The sequence below is a fragment of the Leptinotarsa decemlineata genome, unplaced genomic scaffold, assembly GCF_025532065.1.
Source record: "Leptinotarsa decemlineata unplaced genomic scaffold, Ldec_3_MD MMD2_tig00026354_RagTag_RagTag, whole genome shotgun sequence".
Lineage (NCBI taxonomy): Eukaryota > Metazoa > Arthropoda > Insecta > Coleoptera > Chrysomelidae > Leptinotarsa > Leptinotarsa decemlineata.
Genome location: NW_027412702.1, coordinates 13,325,489 through 13,340,155, shown reverse-complemented (window position 1 = coordinate 13,340,155; position 14,667 = coordinate 13,325,489). Strand labels below are relative to the sequence as shown.

The following is a 14,667-nucleotide window of genomic DNA, read 5'->3' as shown; positions in this document are numbered from 1 at the left end:
ATTGGCATGGGGGATCGAGTGATACATAATTTGGAAGGTATTTAGTCTCTCTATTACTTCTGTAATTTTTTTCAAAATTGGTTCATTCGTTGGAGAGAAATTAAATGTTGAACGTTTTATTTTTTTGATGAAATCAACAGAAGTAATATCAATGGCAACACAATCAACAGATAAAGTGTTCAAAATGACCTTCATCTATACACTCTACTTTCGAAAGCGTTCGTTACATTATTGAAGATGTCCGGAGTCAGAAATCGGCATTCACGAATAATTCTCTGTTGCAGGTGTTCTAGATTTGTAGAATTTATTTAACGCTTTCGAAAGTGGACTGTATTATTGCATGGAACTAGATGGAGGTCATTTTGAACACTTCATCCGTTGATTGTGTTGCCATTTATATTTCTTTTGTTGATTTCCTCAATAAAATGAGCGACAGTGAATTTTCTGTTTTTCCTAAATAAAACGTTCAACATTTAATTTCTCAATAACGAATTTACCAATTCCGAAAAAAATGTAGAAGTAATAGAGGAACAAAATACCTTTCAAATGATGTATCACTCGACCCATTGAAAAAAATAGGGGGGTAGTTGCTGACCGCAGGGGGGTGAAGTTTCGGTTATGATTTCCATATAAGAATTAGTCCCCCTAGAAATAAAAGTTGACGTGTTCTTTGAAATTTTCAATTATACGTCCGTTTCTGACTTACAGGGGGGTCAAGTTTTCGTTGGAACGCCCTGTATAGGTTTAACATGATCTAGTAAAACCAAAAAATTCTCCCAGCATATATGAAGATAGAACTAGCTGGCGTAGAATAATTCCAACACAAACACTGGTCCCACACACCAGAACTGCAACAAATCTCCCAACGTGCGCTTCAATCAACTTTATGTCATTAAGTAGGAGTAAGGCTAGCATCACCTGTTGATAAGAACAACTTTTTCGGTGTAGGCACTTCATGAAAATTGTGACAGTTCTGGAATGTGGCACCAGTGAAAGCTTCAATTTATCATGAAAAATGAGAAAGGAAAATTTCTGTTTTCTCATTTTTTTCTCATCGCTCTTATTTATTTTAACAAAGGGATTGATTTTCAGCTAGCATCTTGTTGATTTTTTGGTACTTTTTTCAGTGCCGACGCAAAGTTGCCCCACTACATGGCCACCGCCAATTTGAACATAAATGAGTCTTTGGAGCACCACAGTAACTTGGAAGAAATGAGCAGAAACTACAGGAGCACGACGAAATTGAACGAATCGCCGGAAAGTGAGAGAAAATTCGGTTCCGGCGGCATAGAAAACCCTGCCTTCGTGAACGAAGGGGTGACAAATAGCATCAAGAGTACTTTCAATAAGGAGATGCCATATAACGGCGAAATGAATAATTCTCTTGGTGAGTGAAAATCTTCTAATAAGGATTTGCCTGAAAAGTCAAAACCAGTATAATAAATAGGGTAACTCTTATGTCTCCTTATGGGAGTATTGTGATCACATGCATGGTGCTTTTCATCGGAAATAATAATAATAATAAGAATAACAATAATAATAGTCTTTATTACCTAACAGTTAAAAACCATTTACAGAGTTAACTGAGTATGTTAAAAAAATAATATAGATCCTTATAATTACAAAGTTAAAATTTGAGAAATCGAATAACAAAATTATATTATAATAAAATAAAGTAAAAAATCTATACCAGAAAATTACGAATTCTCCATGAAATACTGAGATGCAGTGTCAACAGTATATTCTAGGGAATCGAAATTGATATCACACAAATTTGAAATTAAATTGAAATTATTGCAAATGCTGAAGATAGGTGACTTGAGGTACAAATTGGTTCTGGCCAGTCGGCTGTAAAAAGTTTTTGTACTTCTAGTTCTAAAATGAGGCACATAGAGATAACATCTCCATAGCATCCACATTGTTGTGCAGTAATTTATACAGAAAAATTATTCCAGCAAGTTTTCTGCGTAATTTAAGACTCTCAATATTGAATGTTACGGCAAGAGATTCATATGGAATACCTCTGTCAGGATAGATACCATAAGATTTAAAGTAAATAAACTTCAGGAAACGACGTTGAACTTTTTCAATTAGTGTATTATAGCAATTGTAGAATGGAGACCATAGAACAGAGCCATATTCTAATTTTGACCTAGACGTAGGCGACATGAAAAGTAAACAGAGCTATGTTTGAAAAAGATCTAGAATTGCGAACTATAAAGCCATAAACTCTCAATGCTTCACTCACTTTCGATCTAATGTGGTTGGAAAAAGACAAATTTTGATCAAAATATACACCAAGATCTTTAATTGAGTTACTTCGTGAAAGTGAAATGGTATCTACTCGATAATTGTACTCGATGAGTGACACAACTTTACATTTAGATGCATTGAGATATAGTTTGTTAACTTCACACCTAGTCTGTATATTTTGTAACTGTCGTTGCAATGTATTACATACAGTCTTCGATAGTTTCGACTGGTAAATATATTTTTAAATCATCTGCAAAAAATAACTCATTACAGTCGACATAATTACTGAGGTCAATAATAAATAGTAAGAACAGAAGTGGTCCGAGACTCGAAACCTGAGGTACTCCAGATGAAGGATTAAAATAAAAAGAATCATAGCCGATATAAGATACAAACTGTTCGTGTTGAAGTAAGTAAGATTTAATGAAAAGTACTGCAGAATTATGGAAACCAAATTGGTGGAGTTTCTGTTGAAGGATCATGTGATCAAGTCGATCAAATGCTTTAGCAAAATCAGTATATATCACATCAACTTGACCACGATTATCTAAGACATCACTAACATTTTGGGTCAATACAATTAAATTTGTTATGGTGGATCTGTTTGACAAAGCAAATTATGAGTAATAGGATTTATGAATCAAAGGATTTGCATCAAATTTTGTCAAAACAAAGGAATCAAGTGCTCAAAAACACTTGACATGTCGACAGTGGCATACGCTGATTGTACTCTGAGTCAGAAAACTGTTTAAATGTGGTACAAACTTTTCAAAAAAGATCGAGTAGAAGTGAATGACCACTATCGCCCTGGGCACCACAGCACCTCAACAACCGATGAAAATGTTGAGAAAGTGAAGAAAATTGTTATGGAGAATCGTCGAGTCACTACTAGAGAAGTTGTTGAGGATGTCGGCATATCGGTTGGTTCATACCATGCAATTTTTTTAAATTTTGTTGTGTGTATTTTCTGTGTATTTCCTGGGGTACTCCGTGTATGGCAATTACGTTTTGCAACAGGGCTTCTGCCGCCGTTTCAGCCTCTTGGCTACATAGGGCTACTACTTCAGGCCATTTGGAGAAATAATCCATCACAACTATAAGGTATTTGTTACCGGATGTGTTCATTGGGAGTGGTCCCAGAATATCAACTGCGATTCTCTCGAAATGGCGCCCACAGAGGTATTGCTTAAACCTCCCTCTTTGCCTTGTCTTCGGACCCTTTCTTAGAGCACAGATCACAGGGCTTACACCACTCTTCCACGTCTCAGCGACAATTGACCCAATAGTACATCTCACGTTCTATATACAAAATACCCTCCAGTGCGACCATCGTGAAGTATATTCGGGATACACGTCTTTGGAAAGATCATCTGGAGTTTGTGCTTCCATCCGAGCTTTCTCATTTCCGAGTGAGTAGTTCATTTTGAATGCACATGGAGTCCCATTGGGGCCAGTAACCCTTTTTCTGCTGGCCGTGCTTGGAAATCTCTTGCCATTCCGGCCTCACTCCTTTGTTGTCAATCCATTCTCGTACATATTTCAAGACGGGATCCTCCTTCTGCGCTACGATGATATCTTGCCTCGTCATAAAGTTACTGTCAGTCTCGGAGGTTGTTAATGATCGTACCACACCATGGTCAGGTGATTCCTTCTTCCATATCCCTGGACAAGGGACCCTTACAGGTTGCTACCCTCCGGGTCAGAGGGAACCCGAAGAAGGGGGAGATAGGGAGCTTATCTCCTTATCAGAGTTATCAGAGGTGATTAACGAAAAACCAGATTTTTTTTGTTAAACAGATCCATAAAGGAGTCTGCTCGCTACGATGCTTCCCGAAGAATTTCATTAATTAGGACTTCCATTGTCTAATATGATATAAAATAATTTAAAATCCCTGAAACAATCAATAAAATCAAATAGTTTTTTGAAATTGATTGCTTTCTTTCTTTTTTTGAAAGATTCCTATATTTTTTTATATAAAAATGAAGAATTTTACTATTAATGTAAGTTACAAAAAAGGATTTAGGAAAAAAGGATCATCCTCTAGGCACTATTCTATCTATAGATAGAATATTGCCTAGAGGATGACAGCACGACCAGCTGTCGAAAGCGCTCGCAGATAATCAAATAGAAGTCATAGAGCTTCAAATCCTTTTTTGTAACTTACATTAATATTAAAAAACTGAAAATAAAGGAAAAATTAGTTGCATCATCAAAAAAAAATGAAGAAGTAGAAAGCCAAAACTTTCTTTTCCCAAAAATTAATCGGTCCTAAAAATATACCCCTTTCAAGTTATATTTCTTATTTGATTTTTAAAATTGTATGTCTATTAGGATAAATGTCATCTTCAATAAGAATTAATGAATCAATTACAGTAAATTTACACAATTTAAGAAAAATAGTATTTACAGACGTTTCGTCTCTGAACAAAAACGAAGAACCGTTGACAGAAGCTGTCAACCTTGAGCTGATAAACCTGAAGCCGGTGGCCCACAAGAATGGTGGAGAACCCTACGACATCGGCAACGGCATGACTACGATACCTCTGAAGAGGGATAATGATAGAGACGTCGGGAATCCCTACGACGAATATTTCGTACCGGTAAACGAGCATCGGAAGTATATGAGGTGAGTTCATAAGTTCCGTTTCATATTAAACGAAATTCATTTCTATGAAGGAAATTAAGCGTTATTTTATCGGTTTTTTCACCTACCACAATATGAAAAATATAAAAATTGTAATGGAGAACGTTAGAAAATAAAACAAACCAAAGAAAAAACTCCATATTTCATTAGATTTTTTCCAATTCTGAGGACGGAAGCAGATTTATGGCTTCGAAACATTAAGATAAGTAACACCATAATTTCTCAACTCTTTTTCTCAATCACAATTTTCGATAGAAGAGAACTAGAATCATGTAAAATGGTAGTTTTTACCTAGACTATTATTGGTTGACATTTCGAAAGAGGAATGTGAATGTCGGGATTTCATTTGCATAACTAGTAAATAAATTATTGATGAAGAATCGATCTTCATTGTAACGAGATGAGACTTCTTCTAGTTTCGTTCTCTTTAACAATACATGATGTTTTTTATTCGAAATACACCCACACGCATTCTTCAATAAACAGGGTGGCCGTGAAAAATGTATCACAAGTCATAACTACCAGGGAAAAAACTGTTTTAACAAATTTCAAACCACACTGCTTGATACTCAAAATTTTGGAGTTTGTTGTTTCCAGCCCTGTTGGAGGGCTGATATAATTCACCTGATAGTCAATCAGTTCACATAATGTTTTCCCCTCAAAACTAAAATTCATATATTTTTTTTATTGAAATTTAGTAGCAATTTTATATAAATAACAGCGAAGTATGTCAATCTTCTAATCTCGTAATCTGTTGCAAGTAAACATTCCATTCGAAAGTGAAAGTAACCCGTTACCAGATGGACATTTCTGGAAATCATTATCAATCGTAACAAGGTGACGTACATTCATCGATTAGAACCAATTCTATCTTATCTTGTCTCTAAAATCGTTATAAAAATTATATACTGGTTGTTGGGAGACAGCAACAGTCGTTAGTACTTTCCTTATTCACAATATCAACATTCAGTCACCTTCACATTTGCTAAACGATTCGACTTTTATAACTTGAATCCATAATTATGTCTCAACATATAGACCTAATAAAAGTAAATTCGTCGGTAGCCGGTCGGCCGACGTGGGTGCTTTGTTCACTAACTCAAATCGACCGCCGTGTTGATCGGTGGTTCAAGCCCCAGGCTGAACGATCGATTTTCACTTGCTATCCTCCAACCTGTCTTAGGAATCACACGTTAAAAGATGAGACCTCGTTAGTCCTCAGCTCGCACAAGTTTCGACTACTGAGAGTTGTCGTTCGTAGGGGTGCGACAGCTGGTTAACGGAATAACAGATTTTTTTAAACAGATTGAAGCATAAAAATGAATCAAGCGTAATGTACTCGTAGAGTAGTCACTTATCGCTTGTTTTCAATTCACTTCATTACTTTCACTCAGTTTTTCAATTATTGCATATGTGGGTTCTTCGAAAGTCAACAAATGTATTCAATATTACTTATTCGTCTAATTTCTTATTCACTTCGTTTATGGACTGTTCATTTAGTTTCTTTTTCTTCTCTTCTACGAACAGTTTCCCAACATGTTTAGACTTCTCTGACTCTGCCGCTGAATGCAATTATTTTTACCTCAAACTTCTTTCTCTCTCTGATCTCAATAATTTCACTTAGGATGTGTTGGATTTTTTCTGTCATTTATATCTTTCCCCTGTTAATTTTACTAACTTCATTTTGTTGTTGTTTTTAGTTTTTCATCTAAAATCCAATTTTTTTTTATATTTCAATTTCTATTTTCTTTACGTTCCCATTGTTTCAGTTCCTCTTTTCCGTTAATTTCTTATAATCCCACTTCTTCCTCTCCTCACATTTCTTATCGCTGTAGTTCTTTCAGCTGAGTCTTTTCTAATTTTCTTTCACTTTCTTGTTGTACTATTCTAGCATCTTTTGTTTTCCTTTTCTTTCACCTTCTTGTAGTTCTAGTTATCATAGCAACATATATTGTACTTCTTTCCTCTTTCTTTTTCATTCCCTTACTTGCCTCTTCTCTTATTTTAATTTTTTCAAGAATTCAGGGAAAACTGTCGTCATCGCCATTTCATCGTAGTTATTTGCTCTTAAATTCACCGATGGTGGTTTCTCAGTAAATGGCACCCTTATCAAATTAAAAACTTTATCCAATTACTCAAAAATACAAATCAAAACAGACGTACATTACTGCTATACCCGAAATGTATACATCGATCGTAGGCTCACCAACAATCTTCGAACTATTCTTTCCCGCCAAAATTACCAATTCTAGCCGAAGACATTACGTTAATCAATATATCATAAAATCTTCAATTGAGCAATAACACAAGAGTAAAATTAGTTAATTACTTACCACAAAAGTCCTAACAGGTATTCCCAAGAGTTATAAATATAGCATCCTGTAACAATAACTGTTGTACTAAATAATTTTGTTTCGTTGCCTTCATTAACAATAATTTAACAAAAAAATATATAATATCAATGCATTTGTATTACAGAGGCGAAAAGTTGTATGTTACCAAGGACAATCGCGTAGAGAAAAGCAAAAGTAAATGCATTTGTTGGACCCTCTGCCTGTGCCTCGTAGCAGCAGCTGTGATCATAGGAATTCTAGCCGCAGGTACCTAGATAAAAACTGAAAAGAAATATATAAATCCCATTAATTCATTTTCCGTTTTAGTTGGTGTTATTGGAAACCAAGGACCGTTACCACAAGAAGTCAGCGCTAGAACTTTCGACAGCAACCAAACGCCAATATCTAAAGGCAGCCTTAGTTTTCCCGGAATGCAAGAATCTGAACTACCTCCATCACCTGAACCGCCTATCTCAACACTTTCTCCAATGTTGCCAACAACAGATACCTCCAAAATAGAAGGTAACACACAAATCCTATTTATTGACAAAAAAACTCCTGTCCTTACTGAATTGGAAGTTGGTACCAGGCCATCTTCGTTATTATTCTAGATTCGAATCAACAGCGAATGACCTTGTACTTTTCAAGTATGATGAGCGTAGCCATCAAATGCTTCCCTTTTTAGATATAATCTCCGAAGGTCTATATTTTTTGTCTATATTTGTCAGAAAGAAACTGACAGTGAATGAAAAATTAATATACCATTTTTGATTTTCCTCAACCGTTTTTTTGTAGTTCCCCGAGCGTTAGAATCCGAAATGAAAATAGACAACATTCAGTTCATCCCAGAGCTATCCAACAAAAATAGTTCGGAATACAAAGCTCTTGCCGAATCTTTAGAAGACGAAATCAAGAACTCGCTGTTCACGAGAGATATCCTGCAGTACGGACCAGCAGATATAGAAGTTAAGATCATGGAATTCACGTACGTATATCTCAACCGCTCTCAATTTTTTTCTGATATTCAATACTCAATATTTCAGACCAGGAAGCGTCGTTGTCAAATACCGCATCGCGTGGAAATTCAAAGAAGGAATCCACAATCCCAAAGACCCGATTGATCCCCCAACATTGAAACGAAAACTCTCTGATACCTTGAAAAGGAGCAATGGCCTCATGGATACTTACCACGTACCAGAAACTTCGCTATCGTCCCAGAAAATTCTCGATTTATGCCAGATCCAGAACAATGGATGCGAACATCTTTGCGTGTTCGACTACACTCTTCTCGACTTCGTATGTCTCTGCCCACAAGGTAAACATCTGGCCAGGGATGGAAAAACATGCGATATTGATTCTGTTCACTTTGAAGAGGATGTAAATGATCAACCCCAATCCGGTTTCAATAACCACGATTCTCATATCAATGAAGAACCAACAGACCATGATTTCGTCAACTACAACGACCATAACGAACAAGTGGAATCAGAACTTCCTCAGGAGATCCACACAGAACTGTACCACCAACCTGGTGAAGAATCAGAGTCTAGACACAACTTCAATAACGAATTCGAGAATGAATTCCAGGCTGAAGTTGAACCTGATACAGAACACATACCAACTCAACATAAAGACGAGGAGCGAGAATACAAACACCATCTCGAGAATGAATACGAACACGAATTTCCGGCTGAAGTAGATATCGCTACAGAATATCAAAGACCAATAGAACCCGAATCATTTCCTGAACCACCAGCAACCGCAGAACCTTCTGCTGCCGAACCCATTGTGAAAGCTGAACCCACATCCGCACACACAGAACGATCTTCATCATCAGTACCCGAGATATATTCGATACATTCAATAGAAACATCAGCAGAGCCCGAACCATCAGTAGAACCCGAACCATCAGCAGAACCCGAACCGTCAGCAGAACCCGAACCGTCAGCAGAACCCGAACCATCAGCAGAACCCGAACCATCAGCAGAACCCGAACCATCAGCAGAACCCGAACCATCAACAGAACCCGAATCATCAGCAGAACCTCAACCAGTCAGTGAACTTGAACCAGCCGCTGAACCCGAACCATCAGCACAATCTGAATCATCGACGCCATACAAACTATCAGCAGAACCAGCAGTTGAACATGAACCTACAAATACACCTGAATCATCAAACGAGCCTAAGTCGTCTTCCGAACCTGAAACAGTTACAAAATTAGTATCATCCACAGAAATAGCTACGCAACCTGAAACGACGAAAACGCCTGAATCACCAGTCGAACCTAAACCATTGGGTGCTTTTGAGCCATCGTTTGAACCTGAGCCATCGGCCGAACCTGAGTCATCAGCCGAAACTGAACCTTCTGTCGTCGAACCTGAGCCTTCTGCCGAACCTCAGCCATCCGGCGAACCTGAGACTGGCTCTGCAGTGAAACCCAAATCTGAGTCTGAAGAAGAAATTCAATTTCATATCAGTGACAAGACGGAAGCCTTCACTGAAACCCACATGAAAGAGAATACAGAACACCATGCTACACCACCTGCAGAACATTCTTCGGAAGCAATGATTCATGTCAACGACCTAATGCTTGAAGACAAATCTATGGAAACGGAAACGCAAAAAAATGATTCACCAGAATCATTAAATCATGTAAACGATCTACTAATGGCAGGTCACCCTGCAGAATCAGCATCTGAAAAAAATATGAGTCCTTCAGAAGATAAAGAAAGTTCCACAGAAGTTCACATGAACATGAATAATATCGTGGAACATTCAACACTACAAAACATGAATCATAATGAGACTGCCGAAAATGTTACAGAGATGGAACAGCCCAAACACTTCATTGAACCTGTGGAAATACACCAAAATGATTTTTATTATGATCAATCGCTAAAATTGCCAGAAGAAAAAAATGAAACAAATAACTTGAACTTTGTGAGTGAAGAACCTTATTTATTTCAGCAACATATTCCGGTTATCGAAACCTCCTCCAGTATCAACGAAGTGACTGGTACGTCAGAACTATCAGAAATTAAAACCGAAGTTTCTACTGGCGAGACCAGCCATAAAGAAGACACAGCCGATGGCAATAAAGAACACTCAACAGAATACATAATGAACTTACAACATGGTGAAATGGATAAGGAAATGCAGAGATTAGGATTGTTGAAAATTGTTACTCCGATAGCCGAAGTGATCACTACGAAGCCTCTAGTGACAGAAGTACCACCGGAAATAACTACGATGGAATTCAGCACAATGAAAACTATGTCTGATGACGAAACAACAAAAATACTGAATACACACGAGAACGAAGTTCAAAAGGAGTACCAAATTCCTATTATACTCGCGGGAACTTCAGATGACGCAGAAGTAAAATCGACCAAAGATGATGTCAAAGAAAATCAGATAAACATCAGCGAGATCCACCGGGTTCCAAAAATACAAGGTAGGTTAATAAAAAAAATTTGTTGTTTCAAGCTACTGATAGAGTACAATAATAAGGTAATTAGATATTTTCTGCTTCGAAACATGAAATACTGGTTAAATATAGAAACAATTAACAATTCTGTATGCGGTTCACGGTCCTCATACAACTTTAAGTAACGTTTTTTTTTTCACAGAGCTCCATATGTACCAGGAAAATTCTCACGAACAATTCCCACCAAGCAATGACACAATGGACACCATGGATCACCCAGATCACCTTCACGATGAATACATGTCACCCTTTCTACCGGAACTGGAAAACGATACATTCATCAATTCTCTACACTCTGACGAACATTTCTTAGACCACCACATGCCGGAAAACCACGAAAACATGTCTGTAACCAAGCCGCCTACTTTGGAGTTCGATCAGCTGAATCGTACCAATCCATTCGATAACAATACGTCCGATGCTTTAGCGGTTGCTCCGTTGACAACGGAAGAAAAAAGTAATATTATTGTGGACACCACGGAAGGGCAGCTTATGACGGTAAATCCAAATGAAGGTAAATATAATAATTCTTTTTTATTCCATGTGGGAAGTTATATTGGAGTGAGCCTCTGTAAAAATAATACGTTTTATGTGTCGTAAAATATTTTCATCCCAGAGAAATCTTATGTATTTCTCAGGATCATTTCTTTCATGCTACGAGACAGCACTGTGTATAAAATATTCACTCGTCAACAAATGTTTTCTCATTATTTTTTTATTTTCTCAGACAGAACCACACAAAAATCTGAAGACGATACAACCGTCAAACAAGAAGAACCTGTTACCATGACTAGCATGGTAACAGAAAAAACTGAAGTGGAAGTAGAACCCCTCAAATCCAATGAACCCATTGAAGTTATGGTAGGTAAAGAGGAAACTCAGATGAACAGAACAGATACAAATTATTCTGAACTCAAGACTACGGATGAAACTCCAGTGAATATGGAAACGTCAATGAACAGTGCTACCGAGATCAATACTACAATCAAAAACGAATTGGAAATTAAACTGATGGATAAGACTGAAACTGAAATGGAAACAACAGTGAGAAGTGAAACCGAAATTAACATGACTGACAAAAACGAATCTGAACCACATACTGTGAATGAAACTGCAACCGATCTGGAAATGACCACAAGAGGGAAAATAGAAATTATAACGACAGACTTAAACAGTAGTGAACCAAAAACAACAGATGAAGCTGAAGCAGAAATGGAAACAACCATAAAGAATGACACCGAGATGAACATAACAGATAAAAGCGAAATGGAGAATAAAACAGAGAGAGTCAATCTAGAAGCTAACAATCTTGAAATAGAAATGGAAACGACGACCGAAAATGAAACAATTTCTGATTATAAGGATGTGATGACCACAGATGGAAATAATACTGAAATGGAAACGACAAGTTCACCTCAAGTTGAGAAGATTATGGAACATGAAAGCAACATAGAAATTGAATCTACAGATGAAAACCGAACGGAAATGAAAACAGAGACTTCAGTTATAGCAGAAGTTGAGAAAGTCACTGATGATGAGTTCATGCCTAAGACAGTAGAAGAGACTTCAACAAGTCTTCCAATGGAAATGTCAACGTTACCGCCGGAAATCTTCAACAATATTCACAGCAATAACATTTTTGAAAAATTCTCCCACATTGCGGATAGATACGATACAGAAACGGAAAAGCAAATAGAAATGGATCCGCACGTTCAAAATTTCTATGATGTAAGTACCAGTACGGAGGATCTAATTGCTTTGGAGACAACTATGACCGTCTTGAAAACACCTGGTGACAGACCTGCCAACATGAGCACAGAATCTAACTTGATAACTACAGTAAATGCTGAAATTGTTGAAACAGTAACTACAGCTGTCAATGTTACCAGCAATGAAGACGACGCTAATGAGATTTCAACAAAATCCAACAAAGAAATAACTGCAGACCAGAAGGAATACCGGGTGAAAGAAACATTCGCTGATCTAACCACGACAGAAAAGCTGTTCGTAACTCCCAAGACCACCACCGAACACAACCCTGAGGAAGACGAAGATCTATCTGTAGTACCTTTGAATGAAGTTTCGGCAGATGAAAGCAGGAAACTAGACAAGAAAGAAGTTTCGGTAGACGCTAGAGATGCCAGAAACGAAATCGTCAACGAAAGGTCGACAGAAATCGAAGACAATAATATTTCCACATTTGATGGAACGCAGAAGAAACAATTCCTGGATGACAAATCTTTCAAACCGGTGACGGAGGATTTCGACCTACCGAAATTCACTAGGTGTCCCGTTGCTCAATTCCAGTGCATAAACGGAACCGCTGTGAAAGATGGCAGCTACTGCATCGCGAGTAGTGACAGATGCGATTCTGTTCTGGATTGTACAGATGGGTCGGATGAAGTGGGATGCGAAGAAGAGGGATGTCCTAACAATTTCCAGGTGAGTGGTTTCAGTAATCATAGTATCATGCCCTTCAACTCATAAATATGAGGAAAAATCGTATTTCTAGAACTCGATATTTCAGAAAACTGAAGGACAAACACAAATTGTTGTGATGTGACTTGTTCAATTGTGAATCTGTGAGGGTAATGTTTTTTGTGCAATTAATGTAGAAATTATATACTGATTAAGTGCTTTCACTGACGGAAGGCACAAAAAAACCATTGGGATTTTTTAAAACAGCTGCCAGGATTTTGTTTTTGTTCTACCGTCTGATTTAGTTTTAATATTTTCGATAGACGTCATATATGGATGATGAACTTCCCTATTTATTATCAATTGAATTATTTTTCAGTGTAACAGTGGCCAATGCCTCAAGAGACACCTCGTATGCGACGGTATCCTCAACTGCAATGACGGAAGCGACGAAAGCAATTGCGGTAAGTATTATAACGATTATTTCCTTCAAACCGATAAAATGATGAGAAAATTGAAGGCTATGCCACAGAAACAGAGTTTTACAGCAATAAAACATTTCTTCTCAACAGTGATGAAACTGACAGCTATGAAATTAAGATCCAGCACTGTGATCACAGAATAGTAAACAATTGTTTACTATCTGTGCTGTGATCTAGCTGTCATTATTCTTTATTCATACATGACTCTCGAGGCCTAGTTATGCATCATTCTTACAATTTCAACCATTGTCACTGTCCTGATCAAATTGAACCAATGAAATCAAATATTCAAATATGATTGGGACAAAATATTAAAACTTTGCAAAACTGCTTCTATATACATTCACAGGTTTAATGTGATATTATGATTATGACAGTTACTAGAGCCTAATTCTACTAATTACAATTTGAATGTAAACGTTATTCTAAATTTCAATGAAATCGAAAAGAATACGCGACGTATTGGTGATGCATCTAGGCGCGTCAAATACGATAGATAAAACAAAGTTTTCGTTGAAAATGGAAATTCATCGAAAATGTTTGAAGTCTTATTACTATCGGTATTACTATTGAAAAAAACATTTGTTTTTATCCCCACACCATAACCATAGTAAAAGCAACCAGTAAGTGCACTCCCACTACTTTCATTCATAAATTTACAAAGTTCTCGGTGACCTCGAAACGAAGTGCGGAGCCAATTTAGTTCTTCTACCCTAGGCTTGCGCTCATATAAAACCGAAATTTAAAGATATTATAAAAGATTTTGTGGCAAGTTACTTATGACCAACTACAAAAAACTAAAAACAATAATAACAGCTGCGAATAAACTATAAACAATATCAATTTCCGACCGCTTATTATAACTAATAATATAATAACGAATCCTTCGATACTACAGCACTGGAAGCGTTGGATGAGAATCTCATCCTAAGAATGGTTGAAGGTCCCCGACAACTCGGGCGGCTCACGTGGTAAGAGAGCCTACTTGTATTATTCTACTGTGTCATAACTAACACAAATTATTTGCTCAAGCTTCATATGGTCACAGT

General features: G+C 37.1%; 1 protein-coding gene across 2 annotated transcripts in view; it reads left to right on the top strand.

Annotated features, from left to right (window-relative positions):
• LOC111506337 (uncharacterized) overlaps positions 1-14,667 on the top strand; it is a 109,671-nt gene that overhangs the window by 82,611 nt on the left and 12,393 nt on the right. The window contains exons 3-11 of one of the 2 annotated variants that reach the window (XM_074184083.1): positions 1,128-1,387; positions 4,664-4,880; positions 7,377-7,498; positions 7,559-7,753; positions 8,027-8,216; positions 8,275-10,685; positions 10,861-11,232; positions 11,446-13,160; positions 13,516-13,600. In XM_074184083.1, coding sequence (XP_074040184.1) covers positions 1,128-1,387; positions 4,664-4,880; positions 7,377-7,498; positions 7,559-7,753; positions 8,027-8,216; positions 8,275-10,685; positions 10,861-11,232; positions 11,446-13,160; positions 13,516-13,600 — 5,567 coding nt within the window. Of the gene's footprint in view, positions 1-1,127; positions 1,388-4,654; positions 4,881-7,376; positions 7,499-7,558; positions 7,754-8,026; positions 8,217-8,274; positions 10,686-10,860; positions 11,233-11,445; positions 13,161-13,515; positions 13,601-14,667 lie in introns of both variants that reach the window. The other variant, XM_074184081.1, reaches the window with a different exon arrangement.